This window comes from Meles meles, chromosome 5 (assembly GCF_922984935.1).
Source record: "Meles meles chromosome 5, mMelMel3.1 paternal haplotype, whole genome shotgun sequence".
NCBI classification, from domain to species: domain Eukaryota; kingdom Metazoa; phylum Chordata; class Mammalia; order Carnivora; family Mustelidae; genus Meles; species Meles meles.
In genome coordinates, this window is record NC_060070.1 from 88,571,077 (window position 1) to 88,596,839 (window position 25,763).

The 25,763-nt window shown below is 45.3% G+C and overlaps 1 protein-coding gene across 3 annotated transcripts in view; it reads left to right on the top strand.

Moving 5' to 3' along the window:
- DAAM2 (dishevelled associated activator of morphogenesis 2) overlaps positions 1-25,763 on the top strand; it is a 119,941-nt gene that overhangs the window by 48,770 nt on the left and 45,408 nt on the right. For all 3 annotated transcript variants that reach the window (XM_046004071.1, XM_046004073.1, XM_046004072.1), the window contains exons 2-5: positions 13,547-13,773; positions 19,522-19,611; positions 25,011-25,085; positions 25,527-25,621. In XM_046004071.1, the coding sequence (XP_045860027.1) occupies positions 13,606-13,773; positions 19,522-19,611; positions 25,011-25,085; positions 25,527-25,621 (428 nt within the window). In that variant the 5' untranslated portion in view covers positions 13,547-13,605. The remainder of the gene's footprint in view (positions 1-13,546; positions 13,774-19,521; positions 19,612-25,010; positions 25,086-25,526; positions 25,622-25,763) is intronic.

Genomic DNA, 25,763 nt, shown 5'->3' on the forward strand with positions numbered 1-25,763 from the left:
ACCATCCTGCACAGCCACCTCTGCATCACAGAGTTGAACCTCTCACACACTCCCATGCATTAATCTCTTCTCTCCTTTTATTCTTTGGTCAGTTCTGGGCCTTTCCTATACCTGCCTGTGTAGTGTACCAGGGTCAGGTATCTTCCTCTTCCCACCCTACTAAATCCCTCCCCATCCCTTTTCCTGAAAACTCCACATCATGGCCACTCTTCTCAACCCCCCTCAGCATCTCTAATGCTTTTAACAAACTCCAGGACTGTAGCCCAGGCTTCGAGTGTCCATTTCTACCCTCCCAGAGGCCCTGGGCTACTGTGAACTCAGTCTTAGCTCCAGAGACTTCCCCATGGAATCAGGTTTGTGCCTGTTTGAGTTTCACTGGGCTTCTTACCCCCTCCTCACTTGATTTCTGGGAGTCCCTCAGCTTCTCCTGCTTTTATCATCTGAGCTATGAACCTTAGCACCACTGTGAGGAGCCCAGGGCTGGGAGACGAGGAGGGAAAAGAATTTGAGGACCTGTGATGTGCCCAGTGCTGAGCTGGGGGCATGATACATGGCCTTCCATCGGGCGCTCATGGTGGGCTCCGTCATCCGTGTGTCCACAGGGAACTGAGGCTTTTAGGGACTAAGTAATGTAGCCACAGGCTTAATGAAAGTCTATACTCTTTACAGTTTACCACTACACTGCCTCCTAAAAGATGAGACCAGATAAGCTGAGGTTTGGGCCTGGGTTGGGGGATTCCTTGTTCCCGTCCTGCACCTCTCAGGTTTTACCTAGAATCTTTACAGTCGTGTATAATATTAGGAACCTTCTAGAGAGTAACCAACTGTAGTGGGCAGAACCCTTGGTGGTTTGATGGTGTGAGGCTATAAATGGACCTGTTTTGTTTTTCGTAACTTTATTGAGGTATAATTGACATGCAATAATCTTATTAATTAAAGTACATAATTTGATATGTTTTAAGCTATGTACACACCTCTGAATCCCCTACCACAGTCAAGATTGTATACATATTCATCATCCCCAAAAGTTCCCTTATGCCCTTTTAAGATCCACCCCCTCCCTGCCTATCTTCCACTGCCTCTGGAGGCAACAACCTACCTGCTTTTATTCACTATGGATGAGTTTACATTTTCTCAAGCTGTAGATAAACAGAATTGTACACTATGAATCCTTTTTTCCTCTGACTTTTTTTAAAACCTAGCATAATTATTTTGAGCTCTGTCCACATGTTGCATGTATCAATAGTTTGTTCCTTTTAAATTCTGAGTAGTGTTCTATTATATGGATAACTTATGTACAATTTGTTTATGGATTCCCCTTTGATGGGCATTTGGGTGCCCCCTGTGTGGAGCTATTACAGATAAAGCTGCTAAGCACATTCATGAATAAGACTTTATATGGGCATATGTTTTCATTTTTCTTAGGTAAATACCTAGGATTGGAACAACCAGGTCATATGATGGTGTCTGTTTAACTTTTTAAGGAGTGGCCAAACCATTCTCCACAGTAGCTATGCCATTTTACATTTCCACCGGCAGGTGCAAGAGAGTACCAGTTCTTATCCTCATGGGTCTGTAGGGTGTATATCTGATTTCAAGGTTTGGTTGGTATGGAATTTGTGAGTCCCACCCAATGGCCAAATCTAGTGATTAAAGCAGATGGCTTTCAGTTTAGACTGGGGACTCTGAGGGATGCCGACCCAAGGGATGCAGAATCAGGTGCTTCTGGAGACATCAGTCCAAAACCTTTTGCAGGATGCTGAGAAGGGGAGGCACATGGGGTCAACCCTGCTCCCAGCATGAGACTACATGGGATTGGATCAGGTCTGGAATGTGGTGTTTGGGAATGAAACACACATCCCTGAGGCATTTTGGAAAAGTGATGGCAAGACTCATTAATGGGATAGGGCATTAGGGGTGGAAGAGAAGAGCAGTGGAAGGAGGCCTTGAGCTTGGGAGACCTAGCTCTGTGAGGGGAGGAGCAGCGCATGTTTCATTAGTTGCCTCTGCACCCCCAGCACCAAGAGCAGTGCCAGGCATGGAGGGAGTGCCGACAGCAGTGGTGGTTGCAGGAATGAGCAAATGGGTGAATGACGAACTCGTCAGAGCTCAGGGGATGGGATCCGGTTGAACGGCATTATTTAGTACTTTATGTAGCCTGTGGTACAGAGCCTAGTGTCAGGGGTGGAAGAAGCTCTGAAGAGCATGGAGTTTGCCCTTCTCATTTACTGACAAGGTTCAAAGAAGTTATGCTCTCTTGTCCCAGGTAGTCTGTAAGGGCAAAGACCGGATTCAATCCCAAGCCTCCTCTTTTGTAGTCTAGGGTTTATCTTCTTTTAAAAAGAACATCATTTTTTTTTTTCTGATGAAAAGGATAAATTCGCATTATAGGAAATTTGGAAAAATCTGGAAAAATAAGAAAAATAACCCCAAACTCCAGCAACCCAAGTATAATCACTTTAGGCAGCCATGTGCACGATTTGATGTCTCTGTGTCCATCTGTCTAAACTATCCCCTATGTTTTAGTGGTTTGGGTGTTTTCAGTCTTTTCTTATATTATGAATCCTGGGGTGGACATCTGGTACTAATCTTGGATAGCACCCTGATTTTTCCCAGCACTTATTCTCCTATAGGGTGTCCCCACTAAACCATTAGGATGAGCAGAGTGCTCCAGGAGGAATAGAGCACCTGCTGGGGTGGAGTTCCACCAACATTCCTCACACTCAAACATTTGTACTTTGATCCTAACCATGTCTACACTTTAGTATGTTGGTTTGCTTGATTCTCTCCCTTCCCCACCAAACGGAGCTCCTGTTTACCATGGTATTTTTTCAGCCCTTTCCATAGGGTATTTTTTCATACCCTTTCTGTGGTATTTAGGTGTGCAATGAATATTTATTAGAATGAATGAAGGAACAGATGGAATTGTATAAACAAGAGTGAAGGGTGGCGAGGGGTCACCGGGGTCTACATTTTCAATCACATTTACCTTCTAGGGGTCAACCCCATTCCTAGTCTCCCCTCCCCCAGTTCCTACAGTCCCCCTTCCCCTGCCTCCTACCCTGGAGAGATGGAATGTGCTTATGGTCCAGGATTTATGTCCAGTGGAGCCCTGAGGCCACACGCAGGGCCTTTTCTGGTGTAAATGAAGGACTGTGGGAAGGCCTAGCAGGATGACAGGGGTGGGGGGCACCGGGTCTCAGGAAGACTCAGCCCAGGGTCCAGAGTGTGACCATGAACATAGCCCAGCTGAGGGTCCCAGGGCTGACTGGCCCTGGCAACTCCTCAGGGCTCTGCCTTCATGAGGGAGAGAATGCTTTTGTGCTGGGACCCCAGGAGAAGAGGACCAGGAGGAGTGGTCAGGAGGGAGCTGGGCTGCCTCCAATAATGTGGGTTCTCAGCATGTTTGGGTGTTCCGATGTAGGAGTGCAGGAAGAGGCTGTGGGCTACTTTCCCTTGCACCCTTTCAGTAAAGACAGCACCATCTCTGTGAAGCAGGGGAGGGGCTTGGCTTCCCGGAAGTGGAGGCAGGGTGGGGGGGGGAAGGGGGCAGGGTTGGGGGGGGAGGGACAACCCATGTCATGTGTAGGGTGGTTTCCCTTTGGCAGGGAGCCCCACACCTCTGGCTCTAATGGGTAGCAGAGACTTGGTGTGGAAATTCCTTCTTCTCTTTTACTTCACAGCTGTTGCCCAAAGAGCTCCCCACCACTCCCACTCAGTCTTAGCCCAAGTCCTTGTTTTCTGTGCCCAGTCCATGTCTTGCCAAAGCCCCCTCATCAGCTCACACACGTGTTAGGTTGCACACCCCTCCGTGACATCTCTAGCATCCATCCCCTCCATTCTCGACAGTTTGGGGCCTCATTAACTCTTACTCACGCAGAGATGCTGTCTAGATCTTCCCTCTGATGTCCTTTTTTCCTGTAATGCCCTCCATCAGGGCCACCAGAAATTGCCTGTCCAAATTCCAGCTCTGATCTGAATCCCAACTCAAGCTCTCCCTCCTATCGGCCAACCATCCATCCATCGTTCAGTGACTTCCCCTTCCTTAACCTGGCATTCGAGTCCTTCCTTTATCTGGCCCCAATCTTGTTTTCCATTGCCCCTCTTTAAGTCCTACATTTCAGCCTGAGAAAATAATAGTTAACCTTCAGACAACATGTGTGTGGGATGTGCAGGTCCACTTCAATGTGGCTGTTTTTCAATAAACATTTTGGAAGATTTTTTTGGACATTCGCCGCCATTTGAAAAAAAAAAAAGTGTAGATGAACTACACAGCCTGGAAATCTCAAGGAAAAAAAATGTTCGGTAGGTCATGAATGTGTAAAAGTTTTGTAGATGCTACTCTATTCTCTGATATGCTACCAAAAAATAGACACCAATCTATCACAAAAAGTTAAAATTTGTCAAAGCTTGCACAAACACAGACCATTCACGTGGCCATCACAGTTGAGAGAAATGTAAACAAAGGTAAAGATGCTGTATTAAATCATAACTTCATAAAATTAACTGGAGTACGTGCTGTCCTGTAGCCATTTCAAAGCCATCTCCAGTTGCTCTTGCTTCGAGCTCAAGTGTTGTCCCCACTGAAAACACTGTGTGACACTAATCCTTTCCATGGGAACAAGGTGTCTCTTCAGTAAATGGTGAATAGCAGTAAGAAGTGATCTCTCATGGTTCTTGCAATGAGGAATGACTTTGGGGCAGTCATAAGTTCTATGTGGAGTTTCTACTGGGGTGGGGGAGGAGTCTGTGTCCCGAAAGACCATGGTTCAAAGGTCAGTGGTATTTCCCCTCACCTCATGCTCAGCTTGGGGTTTTTCTTGACATCAAGTTCTCCCTCTGGCACATCTTTTGTTGTGAATGATTTCTTGGACCATCCCCATGAGATGCACCCACATCTTTCCTGCCTCTGAATCTCCGCTTCAATGCCACGTCCATGGGTGGATGTTGCAGACGACCCCAGCCAGAAGTCCCTTTCCCCCAACCCTGCTGTCCCAGGTCTGCACCTCCTCCCCTCCCTGGTATCCTGGGTGCTTAGGCCTGGGGCCTGTTTATGCCCATGCCTCCCCCAGAAAGTCTGTAGACCCAGTGGGGCTAGAATTTGATGTTGGGTTCATCCAAAGTGCCCAGAAAATTGCTTTGTACATGACGGTCACTCAGGGCATAGATGGATGAACGAATGCACGCATGCTTGACTGGGACATAGGAGAGCAATTATGTCCTTGTTTTTTACCCTGGTGAGACAAAGAAATCTATGTTCTCTTTATCATTTCTCAAAATGAGAAAACGGATTGGGAAAATCCACAACTGCCACACAACACCCCCGAGTCAGAGAAATGTCACATTGGGGAATTTTCAGTTTTGCTTACCCAGAAAGACCCCTCTTTTTCTTCATCCCTGTATCTCCCACCCCTCAACCTGCATGGAGGGGACCCTGGGGCTGAGACAGTTTACTTTTGCTTTCTTTGCCTTTCCCAGAGCAGAGGGGGAAACCGTAATTTAGGCAGCTGCTAAAAATAGCTCCCCCAGTCCTGGAAAGAGAACTTGCTTATTTTTGAAATTGCTCCCTGTCCCCTCCCCAGCCTTGCCCAAGACTTGCACTACAAGCCAGATGCTTCTGAGCACTGTCCTGAGGCTGGTAGGCGAGTCACAGTATGGGGCCCCATCAACCAGGGGGTCCAAGCCCTGTCTGAGAGATGGACCAGCAGAAAAGTGGGAGAGATGAGGGGTATTCGTGCTCAATGTCCTGTCCTAATCAGATGGGTCTCCCTCCCAGCAGCCTCTTGGGGAGCACTGTGTGGGGACAGCCTGCCAGCTGTGTGACCCAGCCGCCAGATGTGGGACAGGTCACCAGGTCTGGAGACCCGGATCAAGTCCGAGGCTCACACAGCACATCTTTCCAAGCCTCAGATTTCCCCTTCTATACAAGCTGGGGTGATGGTCATATTTATCTTGCCAGGGCGTGTTGAAAGTCTGAGGTAAACCTTGACCATAGTAGGGCTCAATGGATGATGACCATAACTTCGTTATGATTAGAATCACTGAAATTAGAGCGCGGCCCTCTGTTTTAACAAGCAAGGCAATAGGACAACCATAAACCAGTATGAATTGCTAAGTTGAACCACATGAAATTGATGATTTTGTAGATTAAGCATAATTAAATACCATCACTTACATATGATTCAAGCTAATAACACAGAAATCAGCAAATTTTCTGTAAAGGGGCAGGTACTGTAGACAATATTTATATGAATGAGTGTGGCTGCATTTCAGAAAAACCATATTTACAAAAATGGGTTGAATTTAGCCTCTATGATATTTGCCAACCCCCATCAGACTATGTCAGTTTCATTCTTACATAGAATGAACTTTCTGTGATTCATACAGTCAGTATCCAGGAATCTTCCCAATTATAACCGTAGCTTAGCTGTAGAGTTCATGATGGTGTTTATTATTACCAGACTCTGTTCCAAAAACTTTACAAAGAGTAACTAATTTATTCTCACGACAGCCCTATGAGGTAGGGGCTGTTATTATTGCCCCATTTTATGGATGAGGAAAGTGAGGCTCAGAGAGGATGAGTAACTTGTTTGGGGTCCCATAGTTAGAGTGGATAGCAGTTGAACAAAACCCAGCTGAGTTTGTAGGGTCAAGTTTGACATCTTTTGGAAGTGGGGATTATCAAGCCTGTTTGCTGCTCACAAAGCATGGTCTTCAGGTCCTTAAAGGGGTAGCAGGCATGGTAGAGGTGGGCAGTGAGGAGATGGGTGGGCAGAGGACCTGGGATGGAAAAGCACAGACTCTTCTTTGGGAAGCTAAGCCCTGGGTCATGGCCCTGTGTCTGGGGCTGTTTCCTCGGTGACCTCCAGTGACACATGGAGGGTCAGTATATAGGGAGGAATCTCTGGCCTCTGGAGCAGGAAATTGTTTACATTCCTTATGTTCCATGCAGTATCTCTGGGGAATTCTGGGCCCCATTCCCAGACCTGGGCCCCAGGGGACCTGGTAGGAAGAGGGGGGCAAAGAGCAGGCTCCCCAGGATGCTTGAGTTCTGGTGTCAAGCCAAGGTATTTGTATACCTTGTTGATCCCCTTTGCCTATTAACTTAGCCACCAATGAGCAGGCCACTGGTCAGGACTCTGGCCTTATGCACACCAGGCTTTTTCTCCTTATGCCATTCCCCTTGCCCAGAAAGGATTTCTTACCTCTGTACCTTTCCTTAGTCCTCTCACCTCTTTCAAGACTGGCTTGGTGCCACCTCCTGGAAGTCTTTTCTGACCTCCTCTTCACATCCTGGGCTATACCAGGTCCCCCTTCCTAGTGCTGCCAAAGCCCCTGTCTCCTTAACCTTTCTGGCTCCCCTACCAAAAGGGGACCCCTCAAGGGAAGGGACCGTATCTTATTTGCTCTTGTGTCCTCACCACCAAAGTGAACCCCCCGGGTCCAGCATAGCCTCCACAGGCTAGAAGCTGGTTCAAAGCATCCTGTTTGAAGCAACATCACCATCCACATAAGCTTGTCCCTTTCCCTATAAGATGTGGCCCTTGGACGAGTTGCCTGGGCTTTGGGAGTCTTAATGTAATCACCAGGAAGGGACAGTGATGTGATTTGAGCGTCGGGGGAAATAAATGAGGTAAAGCAGAAAGTTGCCAGCACAGTGACTGGCTCTTAGCAGGCACTTTGGAAGTGGCTATACATATCCTTGCCTCCATGACCCCCATGCATGGGGTAGGGGAAGATGAAATTCATGCATCAGCTTTGGTTCTGCACCAAGAGAACTGAGCCTGGAGTCAGAACATTTAGTTGTGAATTCCATCTCTGCCTCTTAGCAGCAATGGGCACCATTGACAAGCCATGTGACTTCTGGTAATACCATTATAAACCTCAATATTATATCTGTTGGGGGGAGAATAATAATGACCTCACAAAGTCCTTGTGAGGCTGACATGAGATTGCAGACCTGGGAAAACACTTGGTCCAGCTCTGAGGGAATGCTCAATCATGAATTATTGAGTCTGGATCTATAGAATGCTTGAGAAAGCTCTAAGCAGGGCTCAGCTTAGGGTGTTTCTTGGGTACATGCCATATAGCTTAGTGATTTATAGCTTTAAATCCGTCATGCCGTCATGGGCTTGAGTCCTAGCTATGCTACTAATTGGCTGTGTGTCCTTAGGCAAGTTACTTAACCTTTCTGAACCATGGTTTGTTTTTTAAGGACTTTTTAAAGATGATGCCACATATCTCAGAGTTGTTATGGGGATGAAATGTGGATAGATCCCAGGGTCTGGTCTACACCGAGTCTCAAGTATTAACATTATTCTGCTTTTACTTATGACTTAGGAACAAGCATTGATGATATAGGGCTTTTGAAGTCCTAGTTAGTGTAAAAATTGGTGTATAGAGGGCCACAGTTTGGGGGTAAGGGTTAGATTTTTCATCTTTGCAAGCCAAATGGGAGTATTGCACTCAAGTGATAGGAAGTACTTCCTGGCTTGGGGTGGAATGTGGGAGGCGTGCTCTGTGCACATGAGGAGAGCCCCTGGGGAAATCTTTGGGACTGGAATGGAGCCAAACAGTATGGCTGAGCAGGCCCCGCCATCACACAGGGAGGAACCCAGGTCCCAGAGAGCCTAAAACCTTGGCCCTCTGACCCACATCTGGATAGTGCAAATGCTGGAACTAGCCCCTGTCTCCTGAGTTAGGTATGTTTTCTCCATGATGTAAAAGGATGTGAGTAAGAGGTAAAATCTGGCAGGAACCAGAGGACTGGAGGACAGCCTTGAAGGGGACCTTACAGTCCTCATAGGAAGGCTATTTCCTCATTGATGGTTGGCTGTTTTAGGTCAGCTAGTCTGTGTTTGGGTACCCACAGGCCTGGGAAGACCTTGATCCCCCAGGGAGAAGAAGAAGGGACAAGGAGACAGGATGTGGAGTGCACAGAGGTGTTGGTATTCAGTGAATTTTCACAGAGAGAAAGGTGGGTGGTGGTAGGGATGGGTTGAATCCCTCTTTTGGGGTTTAAGTCCACTGGATTTTGTTCTATTGTTCTCATTTTTCCATATTGTTCCTCAATTTATCTTCAAGGTGGGTGCCTCCATTGTTTCTCTTTGTGAAGTGATCTTGCAGAAAGGAACACTCTGGCCCCCTTCACTTTTCTGCTCCCTGCCCAGTGTCAGGGATGAGGGTTTCCCCTTCCAACCAGAGCTAGTTTAGAGCCCAAAGAAAATCCAAGTCCCTCAGGTCCAGACTCCCCAGTGGCCTAAGGCAAAGCTGGGTGACTTCTTAAATCAGGCTGGGCAGATCCCTACAATGCCAGGCCTTGGTGGTCCCTGCTGTGCCTGGAGAGGGCTTGTGGTTACAGACTGGGTCTGGGCAGGGCAAGCATTGGCAGTAAGGATAACAAAGTCACAGCAGCAGTGCTGGCCTCCTTCAGAGAGTGCCCTGTGTGCTCCAGACATCTTATCTACATTATTGGACTGACTCTTCACCGAAACCCACCAAGGAAGGTGCTGTGATTATCTTGGTGTCATAGAATCTAAGCCTCTGAGAAGTTAAGACTTTATGAAATGTGCTTCAGGTCACCCAGCTGGGAAGGCAAAGCCAGAAGTCAAATCCCAGTCATCTGACTTGGAAGATTGCTAGGGTGAAGGAGGCCATAGAGTGGGATGGATGAGAAATGGGGCAGTGGAAGGTAGAAGCTGTCCTCCTCACAGTGGAAAAGAGGAAGACCTCAGGATCTCTATAACCCTCTTCTGGCCCCAACAGCATCCTCAGGACTGAAGATATTTCTAAACAAAGCTGCCAAGATTTGTCTTCTCTGATGGAGAGGAGTAATAAGCGGGCTGTGGCAAGATGGTGAAAGGGGCTGCTGACGTGGGAAGATGAGCACTAGACCGCAGCCTGAACACTGGGGTCTTGGGTTTTAAGCCCAGCTCTGTCCCTAGCTGTGTGACCTCAGAGAAGACATTTCCCATTTTGATCTCAGTTTTCTGGTCTATGCCCTAAAGCTACATGCGTTGCAGTGGAGAACCTATGGTTTTAGTCTTGAATGTTCAAGTGGGGCCTCAACAGTCTTAAGAAAGGGTTATTGGGAGTAGGGCATCCTGGAGAACATCAGCATAGTGAGGAGCTGTTAAACAGTCTGGGCAAATACACAGCAATCCCCCTGGTGCTCAGGCCCTTCTCTGTGGGGAGAGTACTTCCTGTTTGGAAGGTCAGTATCTCCATCTCCCATCCTCTTGAGGCCATACTGCCTCATTCCCTGTACTTGGGGGAAAATGTTAAGAAGTATATAATGACAAATATAGCATAGCCCGACCAATCAGAGCAGTCATGGCTGTAAACAGCTGGTGTGAGACTGTAACAGAGTGTGCCAACTGTATGCCCACCCTGCCCCCGACTCCTGACTGCTCCTAGGAAAGTCTGGCTCAAGAGCTGAAGAGCAAAGACAGACAAGGAGGGAGACGAGGGAGCAAAAAGTTGAGGAGGTGAAGGCAGGGAACAAGTTCACAGGTCTTCCCAGACATCAGCTCGTCCCTCCCTTGAACCCTATCATACTGTCAGCTCAGCCTCACTGTGGCCTCTGGGAGTGTCCTTCTCACGCTTTGTCCCCTGAAGAAAAGCCCTCTCCACCAGCTGCAGCTGCATATTGGAGGCTGACGAAACAAAGGGGACTTGGTCTGTACTCTGCAGCATTATCCCAAACTTGACAATGGGCAGGTGACCCGCAGGGTGGTTGACCCCAATCTGCTTGCAGAATTGGTGCTTTACTAAGCCTGATAGCCAGAGACCAGGGCTTTGCCTCACCCACTCTTGGCTACTGGTTATCAAGTCCCATAGAAAACCCCAAAAGCCTCCTTTCCTCTTTCATTTTCCTCAGATGCCAGCCTATTTTTGGTCTTTGCCACCATGTACCAGGATTGCTGAGTAAGCCTACTGGCTTCTTCCCTCATCCCCAGCCTCAGGACTGTTACCTTATCTCTTTATAAAGGTTCCTGATTGCTTATCAACTGCTAGGAGCCAGAGATTTCAGTTAATATTTCTTGACTGATTAAGGAAGGCCTGTCTTTTCCATGAGCACAGGACATTTCCCAATTGAGCAATAAATACTTAGAGCACAACTAAATGCAAGGCATTTTATTAGCTGTAGAAATGGGAGGGATATCAAAGAAGCAGGAAGCATGGCCCTACCCTCAAGATGTCTTCACTATGCCTGTGGAGAACCAATATATAAACATAAAAAAGATAACCAATAATATGAGACCACTTCAGTGTGTTAATTGAGGCTCTTCTGGGTCTATTAAAAAGCTTGTCACAAAGGTTATAAAGAAAGATAAAATGGAGTTAGTAAAAAACCTCTAGAATGACGATTAAAATGCGTGATGACTTAGAGGCCTGATCAGATTAGACCGTTACTAGCTCTATTGTTAGGGTTTAGGAAATAAAGCAATGTTCTCCAGAAGTTACCTTGAGTTCACTAAGAACAAGTTATGACACATTTATCTTTTTCTGATAAGGTTCTAGAGCTCCATTCTGAGGTATACCTTACATTTGGCATTTCTCAAATTCCACAAGGCTTCAAGAAAGATCTCGTATGCTGTCTTTATAGCAAAGAGGGCAAGATAAGAGTGTGGGTTCATGGATTCCAAACTGGTTGAAGGACTGTTCCCTGAGAGTGTTGATGACTAGTCTGTTGGCATTCCCAGATGACGTAGCTATGTCATCTGGCTCTGTCGGTATCTTTGTTGTGGTCAACATTTTTAGCAATGATATGGGTAAAGACCATGAGTATATTCTGAACATTTCTGTTAATGTCCAAATCTAGGAGAAATAGCTTAGAGTCAAGACTCGAAAATACCCCTGTGGGTATGCATACCAAAGCAATGAAAGAAGAAACATAAAGATATATTTGCACACCCATGCTCATAGCAACATCATTCATAATAACCAAAAGGAAGAAGCAACCCAAGTGTCAATTGATGGTGAATGGATAAACAAAATGTATATAAATACAGATGAATAGTATTCAGCCTTAAAAAAAGAGGAAATTCTGATACATGCTATAACATGTACAAACCTTAAAGACATTATTTTAAGTGAAATAAGCCAGTCACCAAAGGACAAATGCTGTATGACTCTACTCCTATGATTCTACTCATACTGCTACTTAGAGTAGTCAAATTCATAGAGATAGCAAGTAAAGTAGTAGTCGTCAGGGGCTCAGGGGAGAGGGAAATGAGAAATTAGTGCTTAATGAGTACAGAGTTTCTATTTTGCAAGATGAAAAAATTATGGAGATAGATGGTAGGGATCGTTGCACAGCAATGTGAATGCACATAAAACCACTGAACTGTACACATAAAGATGGCTAAAACGATCAACTTGGTGTTATGTGTATTTTATAATAATAAAAAAAACCCCTAACCCCAGGCCTGTAGAATCTTTTTTATGTTTAAAAAAACAAAACAAAACAACCAAACTAAGATATACAAATACTGAATGAGGAGAGCATGGCTGGGCAGCAGTGTTGTGGGTAAGCTCTCCTGAACCCACTCAGGTTATCTGAAAGCATGTTTGGGAACTAGTAATGGTCAAGGGTAGTTTTAACATTTTGGGGAAGCCTATGTTCAGGTAGTTGGGCTTATCCATCTAGAAGCTATGTGGCATCAATGACTAGGTCTGGCCAGTGTTTCTTCCCAAGCTGGGGCACCGTTGAACAAGTCTTTCCCAGTGGCCAGCTAAAAACTTAACCCTTCCTGCTACATGACCACTCAACTGTTGGGTGTTCATGAGTTTTGATCTCTGGCCAAAGTGATATCCTCTGTTCTTGGTTGGTATAGAAAATGAATCTGACCAGATCTCCTTCAGTATTGGCTCAACACTGTTCCAATGATCAGCCCCATTTCCTTATTCAGGGTTCACTCTGATGACTCCCCCAGGTTACCTCTCCCTCTAGATAGATGGGTGGTGAACCCATGTCTTATTAATATTTCACATTCATTCAAACATGCCTGGGCACAATGGACAGAAAACCCCGTGAGTCTCTGAAGACTTCTATCCTCTGCTTCCCAGGAGCCATGCCATATAATTAGCTTGCTGTCTCCTCTCCAGCCTACTTCAACCCTCTCCTCCCCACTGGATGCAACCTTTAAACCAGGCATCTGTACACCTTAAAATGGATCTAGTGACTGAGTTGGCCCTGCCGAAAATGGCTCTGCTAGAGGAAAGGGACTGGGAAATCCATCTGTACAATCATGGAGAAGGTGCAATTCACATTCTGTGGCTACCGTGACTACTGTGACTCTGTTCTCTGGGAGCATGGAGGGAGTACCTGCAAGTGTTTGTGGCAGGAGACACTGGAGGGGATGATGGGGAGGGAATGCCTCCAGGTGGAAAGAAGCTGTGAGAGAAGGGAGGGTGGGCCTGATTGTTGGGTCGAGGGCTCCTAGCAGTTGGGCAAAGAAATAATAGTGGCTCAGTGACCACTGTCCCTGCCTACCTGGCTGCCGTTGCCTGACCCCTCTATGCTGTCTGTTTTCCCGTCCAGATCACAATGAGGACCTAGGGCATCGGCCTGTTGACTATCCCCCCTGGCCTGGAGTGACCATGGCCCCCCGCAAGAGGAGCCGCCAGGGCCTGGGCTTCTTGTGCTGCTTTGGGGGCAGCAGCCTCCCTGAGATCAACCTCCGGGACAACCACCCTCTGCAGTATATGGAGTTTTCAAGTCCTATCCCGAACCCAGAGGAGCTCAACGTCCGCTTCGCAGAGCTGGTGGTCAGTGAGGGGACAGAGAAGGGAGGATGTTGACAATGGGGGGTGGGATTCTGGAGTAGGCAGAGCAGGACAGAGGGCGGGGACCCATGTGCTGGGATCTCTACCTATGAAACTCTGCTTTGGGTGAGGTTGGACCCCCCAGGACACCTCAGCTATGAGGGGGAAATAAGTCATTTACTGGGGAGGATACCATGTAATATGTCCTTAGAAGAATGGACCTACCTCATATCTCCAGCTGGTTCTGGATCTCATGGTACAGCAGTTAGGCCATCTTGAAATGAATAGGTCCAGGCTTTTGTGAAATAAGGCAGTGAGGAGCTTCCAAGAATACCATTTGGCACTTTCTTTCTGGAACTTCCCTGGGATTCTTTCAGAACACAAGAATACAGAATACAAGAACAAGGGACAGAGTGAGACTTTGTAGGCAGATACCAGGTCCTCAAAGCAGATATGATTAACTAGAAATATGGAGGTAGAGATGCCTATACTGTACCTGGTTCATGCCTGGTCCCAGGCTGAGTGATTATATTCCATGTCTAGCCTATGGCAGGTGGAAGCTCTATCTCTGACACTGGTAGCAGCTCTTCCTGCCTCTGTGATGTCCATTCAGACTAGAGCAGCACTACACCTTTGTGAGAACCATTCACAAAGTGAGCATGTGAAATCCTATACTCTGACCACAAGGAGACAGAGCAGGAAAGAAGCATGATTCTTCTTCTTGGAGATCTGGTGGTGAGATCAAGTCAAGGAGACTCCAGATCAGGGATGCCAGACCCCCCCCACCCCCCCCAGGATTCAGGGCTGAACCCTGTGTAGAGCAATGGATGGGAGAGAACAAAGTATTTATTAGTATAGGATGACATTTGGAACATGATTGGTGTTAGTACTTCCAAGATCTGTTTGTTTGTTTTTTGTTTATTTTACTCAGAATACTGCTGACAGTAAATATATGGGTTTTTGATGCCAAGCAATTTCCTAGTTCATTGCAGACACCAACTAGTGTCCTGCAACTTAACTCCATGCTGACACTAACTACCCGAGTTCACACAGACCCCACAGAGGAAGGGCCCAGATCCACAAGATGGCCCCCTACCCAGACACCAATCAGAAGTAGTAGGTCCCCATGTTGCTCTACACTTCAGAGAGACATGGCTGCAAGTTGGAAGTTCCCATGATCCTCTCCTCAGGTTGGATAATTTGCTAGAATGGCTCATAGAATGTAGGGAAAGGCTTCACTTACTACTATCAATGCATTATAAAGGATAGTCTGAAGAATACAAATGAATAGTCAGATGAAAAACTATATTTCTTATATTACCACAGCATGGACATTTTCTTGAACAGAGCACATGAGTTTTGAAAGAAGGACAGTATAAAAGATGTTCCTCTCCTTGGCCCTTTTATTTAGCGAGTATTTATTGAGCATCTTAGTGAGCAGGACTCCTTACAAAGTACTTTGACAAAAACAAGGATGAGTCACACAAGTCGTGTCTGCAAGGAGACTGGCATCAGCAAACAAACAGAGCAAACTAACATTGAGCCAGTTTTGCACACTGAGCTAACACTGAGATTAGTATTGAGCAAATGAAAAATATTCCTTGAGAGCCCGCTGTGTGCTGGTCCCTGCCTCCAAGAATATAAAGTCTAATAGAGAAGACTGATTTTGAACAGTAATGACAAATGTAGTGAGTGTTTGGAAAGGGAACATTCATGGGCCTGTGGCAATGTCTAACAGAGAGTTTAATTCTTGACTGAGGGTCAAAATGGTCCCCCCAAAGAATGACATTTCCATTGAGATCCAAAAGCAGATTGATGGCTAGAGAAGTGAATAGGGTTGCAGAGCAGTGACAGAGGTTGCCCCAGTAAGAGAAGCATAATATGTGAGTCTTCAGTCAGAAAAGAGCTGAGCCTTTAGGAGTTCACCATGGAAGATGAGAGTAATAGGATTTCATACTTGATCTTAAAGGTAACAGAAAGTCAATGGAGCAGGATGGTCTTCTAAAAGAAAAAGGGTATGGGTAGGACTTTAAGAGGGTTTTAGTGCAATCCAAACTAGGGAAAATGGTGACTTAGACTAAATGTTATTAGTGAGAATGGAGAGAACAGATTGAAGAGCTATTTAGGAGGAAATACAGGACTTGCTGGGCTTGGGTGGTGGGGGGGTGACTAGAATCAGGGAATACCCAAGTTGCTGATGTGAGGAACTGAGTGGATGTTGGGACCCTGTAAAAGACAGGAGATGCCAGATGAAACTCAGGTTTAGGGGCCAGAGTGATGAACTCAGTTTGCATGTTCTCTCTGTGCCTCAATTTCCACATCTTTAAAATGGGTTGCTGTAAGTTTAATGAGTACATATTAAGCACTTAGAACAGTGCCTGGCACATAGTGATACTACATAAATGTGTGAGGTACCTGAGGGATGTCAAAATAGATGGGCATGGGAGGCAGTTGGATCTCAGGGTCTGGAGCTCAGGAAACTGGGGGGCTAGAGACACAGGTTTGAGAGAATTTGGGGGTAGTAACAGTCCTTGGGAATGGCTGAGAAGTCCTTACTGGGAAACATGGAAGCAGACCCCAGGACCCCAGTATCCAGGTTGATGCCCTGAGGGATTTCAACATTTGACAGTAGGAGAGAAGACTAGAAGACATCGAGGGAGCCCAGGATGAACATAGAGCAAAGCAGGAGGGATTGCCAGAGAGCGTGGTTGTCACAGAAACAAGGACAGATTCAATAAGGAGTGAATGGTCTGCAGTTAGTCATAGGCTACCTGGGCGGAGCCAAATCATCAAGAAATAACCATTGATTTAGTGACAAGAAAAGACAGGTGCATGAGTAACCAGGATCCAAGTTTGAATGTAACTGTTCTGGAATGCAGGAAGGGAAAGGTGGTCTTACCTCGAAATGGATATGAAAGGCTTGCTGGAAGAGACTGACTTTGAGCCTAAGTAAATTAGACCAGGATCCAGGAGCCATTAAACCCAGAAAAAAATGACTCAGATTTTACTTACATTTAAAGAAATAAAATGACTAACAAATGAGAGAAGAGCTAAGAATAAATCATTTACAGCCTAAAAATTCAACATTTCAAGACTTCTAACAAAATAGTTTAATACAGTTGACACAAACTGGATCGCAGAAATCACTCTTGATCTAAACAGAGACTGTTTTATAACTTAAATGATTTACCTTTATAACTACACCTAAGCTATAAAAATCCCAAGAGGTTTTATTTCTTTTGTGACTATGTCATGATCAAGCTTTGGTTATAAAATATGGGAGTTGAGATATACGTCCTTAGCACTCAGTAAAATGGTGCCCAGAAGTTAAAATGTTATTTTATTTCTGCTAACCTGACAAAAGAACCTAAAATGCAAAAATTTTAATCCTCTAAAGCAAAAAATACAAATACACACACAGGGTCAGGGAAGGCAGACCAGGCAGAACTAACTACGTAAGTAAAAGAAGAAGAGACGCAGTCTGCACTGGGAAGAGTAAGGTGCATATATCTCTACTATTTCTTTGATTCCTGATTCTGACCATGGAAAGGGAATACTCCAGAAACTTTAAGCAGGGCTCTGGGAATCTTGACGAAGGTTGTTACTGGGATAGGTAGAGAATGATTCTAGGGAAGAACCTTTGTTTAACATTAGATCTGCAGGAGTTAGTTCCAAAGGCAGGTGAACTAATGGGCGTTGTTTCTAATTACCTTTGTATGTGCTGTCCAGGATGGCAGCTATTGGTCCCTTGGGGCTGCTGCATATTTGAGATGCGGCTGGTCTGAACTGAGAAGAGCTGAACTGAACTGAGAAGAAATATACACCAGATTTTGATGATTTCGATACTTTATATTCTTTTTTTCAAGGTCACTGATAATGTTTTCAGTTGAACACATGTTGAAGTGATTATATTTTAGGTATTTTGGATTAAATGAAATGTAGTATTAAATTTAACTCTACCCATTCTTAATTTTTTAAAAGATTTTATTTATTTATTTAACATAGAGAGAGAGATCACAAGTAGGCAGAGAGGCAGGCAGGGGGGGTGGACGGGGAAGCAGGCTCTCTCCTGAGCAGAGAGTCCTATATGGGGCACGATACCAAGACTCTGAGATTGTGGCCTGAGCTGAAGCTGAAGGCAGGGGCTTAACCCACTGACCCACCCCCCAGGTGCCTGCACCCATTCTTAATTTTTACTATGACTAGAAATTTTTTAAAAATACATTTGGCTCACCTTATATTCATCTTATATTTCTATTGGACAGTTCTGATCTATGTAAAGGAAAAACTTCAATGTTCTTCCTTAAAGTATAGGGAAAAGAGATATTGATATTTAAGACTCTTATATTTTCTTAGGTATTACTTTCACTGTCCTTGAAAATATAAAGATTATTAATAATGTGCCTCATTATCTTTTTTAAAAAATATTTTATTAGTTATTTGAGAGAAAGAGAGAGAGAGAGAGAATGAGGGAGGGGCAGTTGGAGAGAAAGAAGCAGACTCCTGGCTGAGCAGGGAGCTCAACATGGGTCTCAGTCCCAGGACCCTGAGATCATAACCTGAGCCCAAAGCAGATGCTTAGGTGCCCCCACTTTATTGTCTTAATGCAAGTATTACTTTTTATTTAAAAAGAAATTTAACTCACAATACTTGAGTTGAAAAGCAGGCTGTTTCCTGTGGCCCGTTAACTCTTTTATGAACCTTAGCACAGCTCATGAATCACAAGAGAAAAGTCTTCAATAAGAGAGCTTCTTAGAGCCCATCTAGTGCAGCCAAACCTGCAATGTCACTCCAAACTACATATAGAACGACCCTACATTCCATGATATCAGAACTACCCAGTTCTACTCCTTGGGGAGTGTGGCTCAGTCTAGTGGAACCTCAGCCTTGTGTGGGCGGAGGAGCGGTGCCTGACAGACACACCTCCATGGGAAGTGGGTCAGAACCTCCCTTTCCACGGCATACTCTTCTTGCCAAGACAGGACAGCTTCTTGTCCTCACCAGTTTTTCTCAGCCTGTGCTGAGACCATGCTGAGGTTGGGGGGAGCCAGAATTTCTGGGGTAGAAACCCAAAGGACAGGGAGACTTGCAGGATGGGGCAAAAACTAGATCTATAGACTGAGTGCTTTGTTAGGCCTTGACTTATGATGTTGACCAGCTTAAGAAGGACAAAGAATAAAGAGCAGAAACCTGGGGCAAGACCGTTAGGAACTTGCAAAGCAATGCAGGAAGGAGGTGAGCAGGGAACAGGGAGCCTGGAGGAGGAGGATGGATTTGTAGAGACAAGTGGGAGTGGACAGGAAGTAAGGGAAGCATGAATAGAAGCAGCCCAGGCTTGGGTGGATGTAAGGGAATGGGGGTGGGGGAGCGGGGCTGTATTTCTTTTTCTTTTCTTTTCTTTTCTTTTTTTTAAGATTTTATTTATTTATTTGACAGAGAGACCAAGATCACAAGTAGACAGAGAGAGGAGGAAGCAGGTTCCCTGCTGAGCAGAGAGCCCAAAGCAGGGCTTGATTCCAGGACCCTGGGATCAAGATCTGAGCCTAAGGCAAAGGCGTTAACCCACTGAGCCACCCAGGCGCCCCTGGGGCTGTATTTCTAGCTGAAGAAGAATTGCCCTATCATGCTTTGATACTCTCTGGAGGGAGACAGTAGACTGAGGGATAGGTTTGGAGGAATTACAGTTTCCTGAAACAATGAATATTCTAATATCAACCATCTCTGGGTCTGACCTATTTCTTGTCTTCGCAGGATGAATTGGATCTCACCGACAAGAACCGAGAGGCGGTGTTTGCGCTGCCTCCGGAGAAGAAATGGCAGATCTACTGCAGCAAGAAGAAGGTGCCATGTCTGGCCCCTTCCACGGCCACCTCAGGGTCCCCAGCATGGGGCAGCTCTTGCCTCCATGCTTGCTCACTCCGTCAACAGAAATTTATTATATGCCGGCATCATTCTAGGTGTTGGAGGCAAAAAATTCCCCACTCTCGTGGAGCTGACCCTCTGGGAAATGGGATTCTGTTTTCCAAAAATCTTTGGTGCAGGTGCCCACTGGGTTCCAGGAGCAGGGCTGGGTCCAGGAGACACCAAGATGACAAGTCTATACTCTCTTCCCATGCCTGCCTGGAGAGTGGGTTGTCCTATGCTGTATCCAACGGCTGCTTTGTGTTGTGAGGTATCAGTTTGGGGCCAGGGTGGCCTCTTCAGGATCTTTGGCCCCCCTACCCGTCCCAGGCTCGGCCTTACAGAGCAGCAAGTATATCAAGATCACACATTGGTCTCCATTCTCCCCACTTTCTCCTTCCCCTCTTCTCCTTCATTAAGAGATGTCATTGGTCTCCTGATTATGGCCCTCCTTAGGAAGGGGTGTTCCAGGCTCCAGTTGGGGCTTCATTAAATCTTACCTCCTCCTCTCTGCTTCCCTTGATCTTTCTCCATATCTGTGTCCTCCTACATATCTTTTTGTCTGTATCTCTCTATTTATTAGCCCCTTCTATTTTATAGCTTTTCTCTTTCTTGGTCCATCTTCCTTGTCTCCCCTCTACCCTTCCATTTTTTAAAATTTTTAAATTTTTTAATTAACATATAATGTATTATTAGCCCCAGGGGTACAAGTCTGTGAATCGCCAGGTTTACACACTTCACAGCACTCACCATAGCACATACCCTCCCCAATGTCCACAACCCCACCACCTTCTCCCTCTCCTCTTCCCCCAACAACCCTCAGTTTTGTTGTTTTGTTGTTGTTTTTTTTTTTTTTTTGGTGAGATTAAGAGTCTGTTTTGGTTTGTCTCCCTCCCAATCCCATCTTGTTTCATTTGTTCTTTTCCTACCCACTAAACCCCCCATGTTGCTTCTCCACTTCCTCACATCACACCCTCCCATTTTTAAGACTAGCAACTTGTTCCTTTGACCTTAGAGTATAGGAATTTGGGAGTTAGGACCCAGTTATTCCTGCACCTGAGGCTCGGACCTGCTCCTGCTGGGAGGAGACAGGCAGGTCTGGGGCAGTCCTGAACCTTTGCTTCTTTATGTTTCCTGAGCCTGTTTGTTCATGGCTCTTTTCATCTTCTCCTCACCTAGGGTATTTGCCTCATCTGGGGCTCCATGGCCTTATAAAATTGGGGATTAGACTGCTATACCATTCTAGAGTTGGAAGGAGCTGAGAAACTTTTCAGTCTGGTCCTTTCTTCTGCATATGAAGTAAGGACAGCCTAGGGAGGCAGTGGACTTGCCCGAAAGTCCCAGCCAGTCATGGCCTGTGGCTGCACCATTGCTAGAACCTAGACCTGCTGGAGTCCGAGAGCCTGTGGCAAGATGTAGGGGCTGTGCACACTAGTCTAGTATACTCGATGCACATTTAGTAGGCACCTGCAGAATACTATGTGTTGTGTCCAGAGCTCTTCGAGTGAAAACGAAGATCTTTAAAAAGTGCAAGTTATGAGAGGGAAGGTGGAGAAAATTAACTTCAGGCGTAGTTTATCATGTCTGTGCTTTTCCACTTTCCAAATGGATTTACTATGGAGTTCCTGCAAGTGGTCTCTTGCACAACTTCAATAAAAAATGAATTAAAATGTAAGAACAACTGTTATACCTTCCAAACCAGATTACTTGTAATCTCCCTCCACACTTTCACACACCCCTTTCTTGCTATGTGGTGCTTCCTCTGTCCTTACCATCCTCCCCACCTGTCTTAGCTTCAGCAAGACGTGGGGGCATCTAACACAGAAGGCTCATGAGGGTCTCTGAGAGATGTCCTCACCCTGGGCTTCCACAGCCCACTATAGACACTTCTACCATAGAGCATTTGTCACTCTGCCTCTGGCAGTAGACTATTCTATGGAAGACAGAGACTGACTTTTTTTTAATTTATTTTTTTATTAACATGTAATGTATTATTAGCCTGAGGGGTACAGGTCTGTGAGTTGTCAGGCTTACACACTTCACAGCCCTCATCATAGCACATACCCTCCCCAATGTCCATAATCCAACTACCCTCTCCCTACCTCCCTCTCCCCAGCAACCCTCAGTTTGTTTTGTGAGATTAAGAGTTTCTTATGGTTTGTCTTCCTCCTGATCCCATCTTGTTTCATTTTTTTCTTCCCTACCCCCAAACCCCCACTTTGCCTCTCAAATTCCTCATATCAGTGAGATCATATGATAATTGTCTTTCTCTGATTGACTTATTTCACTCAGCATAATACTCTTTAGTTCCATCCATATTGTTGCAAATGGCAAGATTTCATTTCTTTTGATGGCTGCATAGTATTCCAGTGTGTGTGTGTGTGTGTGTGTGTGTGTGTGTGTGTGTGTGTGTCTGTGTGTCTGTGTGTCTGTGTACCACATCTTCTTTATCCATTCATCTGTTGATGGACATCTAGGTTCTTTCCATGGTTTGGCTATTGTGGACATTGCTGCTATAAACATTCGGGTACACGTGCCCCTTCGGATCACTATGTTTGTATCTTTAGGCTAAATACCCAGTAGTGCGATTGTTGGGTCATAGGGTAGCTCTATTTTCAACTTTTTGAGGAACCTCCATGCTGTTTTCCAGAATGGCTGCACCAGCTTGCATTCCCACCAACAGTATAGGAGGGTTCCCCTTTCTCTGCATCCTTGCCAGCATCTGTTGTTTCCTGACTTGTTAATTTTAGCCATTCTGACTGGCATGAGGTGGTATCTCATTGTGTTTTGATTTGTATTTCCCTGATGCTGAGTGATGTGCAGCACTTTTTCGTAGTCTGTTGGCCATCTGCATGTCTTCTTTCTAGAAATGTCTGTTCATGTTCTCTGCCCATTTCTTGATTGGATTACTTGTCCTTCAGGTGTTGAGTTTGTTAAGTTCTTTATAGATTTTGGATACTAGCCCTTTATCTGATGTCATTTGCAAGTATCTTCTCCCACTCTGTCAGTTGTCTTTTGGTTTTGTTGACTGTTTCCTTTGCTGTGCAAAAGCTTTTGATCTTGATGAAGTCCCAATAGTTCATTTTTGCCCTTGCTTCCCTTGCCTTTGGTGATGTGTCTAGGAAGAAATTGCTGTAACTGAGGTTGAAGAGGTTGCTGCCTGTGTTCTCCTCAAGATTTTGATGAATTCCTTTCTCACATTGAGGTCTTTCATCCATTTTGAGTCTATTTTCATGTGTGGTGTAAGGAAATGGTCCAGTTTCACTTTTTCTGCATATGGCTGTTTAATTTTCCCAACACCATTTGTTGAAGAGACTGTCTTTTTTCCATTGGACATTCTTTCCTGCTTTGTCAGAGATTAGTTGACCATAGAGTTGAGGGTCTATTTCTGGGCTCTCTATTCTGTTCCATTGATCTATATGTCTGTTTTTGTACCAGTACCATACTATCTTGATGATGACAGCTTTGTAATAGAGCTTGAAGTCTGGAATTGTTATGCCACCCACTTTGGATTTCTTTTTCTTTTTCTTTTTTTTAAAAGATTTTATTTATTTATTTGACAGAGATCACAGTAGACAGAGAGGCGGGCAGAGAGAGAGGAGGAAGCAGGCTCCCTGCTGAGTAGACAGCTCCATGCGGAGCTCCATCCCAGGACCCTGGGATCATGACCTGAGCCAAAGGCAGAGGCTTTAACCCACTGAGCCACCCAGGCACCCCTTGGCTTTCTTTTTCAACATTCATCTGGTTATTCGAGGTCCTTTCTTGTTCCATATAAATTTTAGGATTATTTTGTTCCATTTCTTGGAAAAAAATGGATGGTATTTTGATAGGGATTGCATTAAATGTGTAGATTGCTTTAGGTAGCATAGACGTTTTCACAATATTTGTTCTTTCAATCCATGAGCATGGAACATTTTTCCATTTCTTTGTGTCTTCCTCAATTTCTTTCATGAGTACTTTATAGTTTTCTGAGTACAGATTCTTTGCATCTTTGGTTAGGTTTATTCCTAGGTATCTTATAGTTTTGGGTGCAATTGTAAATGGAATTGACTCCTGAATTACAGAGACTGACTTTTTGCTCAGTAGTTTCAGGGCTCAGAACAGTGGTTGGCATGTAGTAGACGCTCATTTAATGCATATGGGATGGCTAAATGATGAGCTGGCAGAGGCAGAAAAGTATATATTTGATGATGCATTTGTTTTTAGTTCTATGATCCCCTTCCCAAGGTCAGAAGATAGAATTGGGGGTCTTCCATCATGAAGAGTTAACACATAGCCATGTGAAATCACAAAGACCAAATCAAGGCAGCTTTCCCACTGATCTAAAATTTGAATTTTGTGAAACGAAATTGTGAAGCTTGAGTAGAGGGAGCTGAGGGATACAGGGCAAAGTCCAGGTCAGCTGACAGACAGGGGGTTTGGCAGCAAGTTTCTGCAAGAGGAGGCAAGTTTTTGTGCAGATTTAAAGCAGGAAATTAGCAGAAGGCAGGTGAAGGGGAGTGTCCAAATAAGACAGGGACAGGAAGGAGCAGAGTGTATGTAAAATGCAGAAGCAGAGTCACTGGCTGAAGGACAGGGCTAGATCTTCAATCAGCGTTAATATTTACTCAACTCTCATTGTTCTTGCCCATCCTGGGGAAGGATTGAGGCTTTCCTTAGGCACCTGAGGGCTAGGTCAAAGGCCCTGTGCTCTGGGTTCTGCCAGAGCTACAGCTACACCAAGCCCTCCCAAGTCTCTCCATAACCCAGGGCTTTGAGAGTCTCTCTCCCTCTTTTAGTGAAGTTACTATTCACAGACTGCCTACCATGTGCCAAGGAAGTGCACCAAATGCTTTATATCAGTGCTTCTCAAACAATCTGGGAGAAAAAACAAGTTGTTTTTTTTTTAAATTCCAAACCCTCAAAAACCAATACTTTTGTAAAATACAATAAGAATGGTATTAGAAAGCAAAATTTGAAAAACCAGATGTATAAAATATAAGCACAGATTTTTATCAGGTTCAAGAGACATAAAATTATATTTTATTAAGAAGCAAAGTGGGAATAGATACAACAGGAAAAAAATAGAATTTATTTTTAATTATCTATCTTGCTCATGGAAAGTGCACATACCTGTGATTTCTGCCTGTGTCACTGTCCGGTCATGAGAGTCAGTGTTCATTATCTACATTTTTACCATGGAAGAAATGGAAGCCTGGAGAGATTTTGCAACTTCCTGGAAGTTATGCCTATCTGGGTGGGGCTAGAGAGTGAATCAGTTGACAGCGAATGAAGCTCAGGACCTCAGACCATGGACCCATCTTGCCAGGTGGTCCATACAGTCTTTCTTCTTCTTCCAGGAGCAGGAGGACCCCAACAAACTGGCGACCAGCTGGCCTGACTATTACATTGACCGCATCAACTCTATGGCGGCGGTGAGTGATGGCTCCCCCCCCGTCCCCGCCCCACCTGGAAAAGCCAATGGGGAGAGTGATCCTCTCGCATCTTTCCCTGCCCTTTACACCCCACTCACTGGGATCAGTAGGTTTCCAGTTACTTTTTTTAATAATAATGCCTCCCTTCTTTGTGTGACTCAAGAGGTCCCCAGGCATTTAAACACTTATTAACCATTTCTATATCACATAGTCTTGGAAAATAGGCTGAGCCAATAATTCTCCCCATTTCACAGATGAGGAAAGTGAAGTCTGGGATTTGAACCTGGGTCTTCTCAGAATCTGACCCTCTTAGGAAACCATTCCTTGAGGCCCCACTCTGAGTCGACGGTGGCTCCTGGGTCACACCTGGGCTCTAGGGGGTGCAGGCAGCTGGGAATCAGGCAGCCTAGCAGGACCTCTACCCCTTTCCACCTAACTCAGATGCAGAGTCTGTATGCCTTTGATGAGGAAGAGACGGAGATGAGGAACCAAATTGTGGAAGACCTGAAGACAGCTCTCCGGACACAACCCATGAGGTGACTCGTGTTTCCCCTTCCCACTTCCTTCCACACCCCTTCACTTGGTGGTCCCCCACAATTTCCTGAAGCTTAACCCAAAGCTCTGCTCCCATCCCAGGTCCCTTGCCGTCATCTCCATAGCCTTCTCCCACTTCCCCAC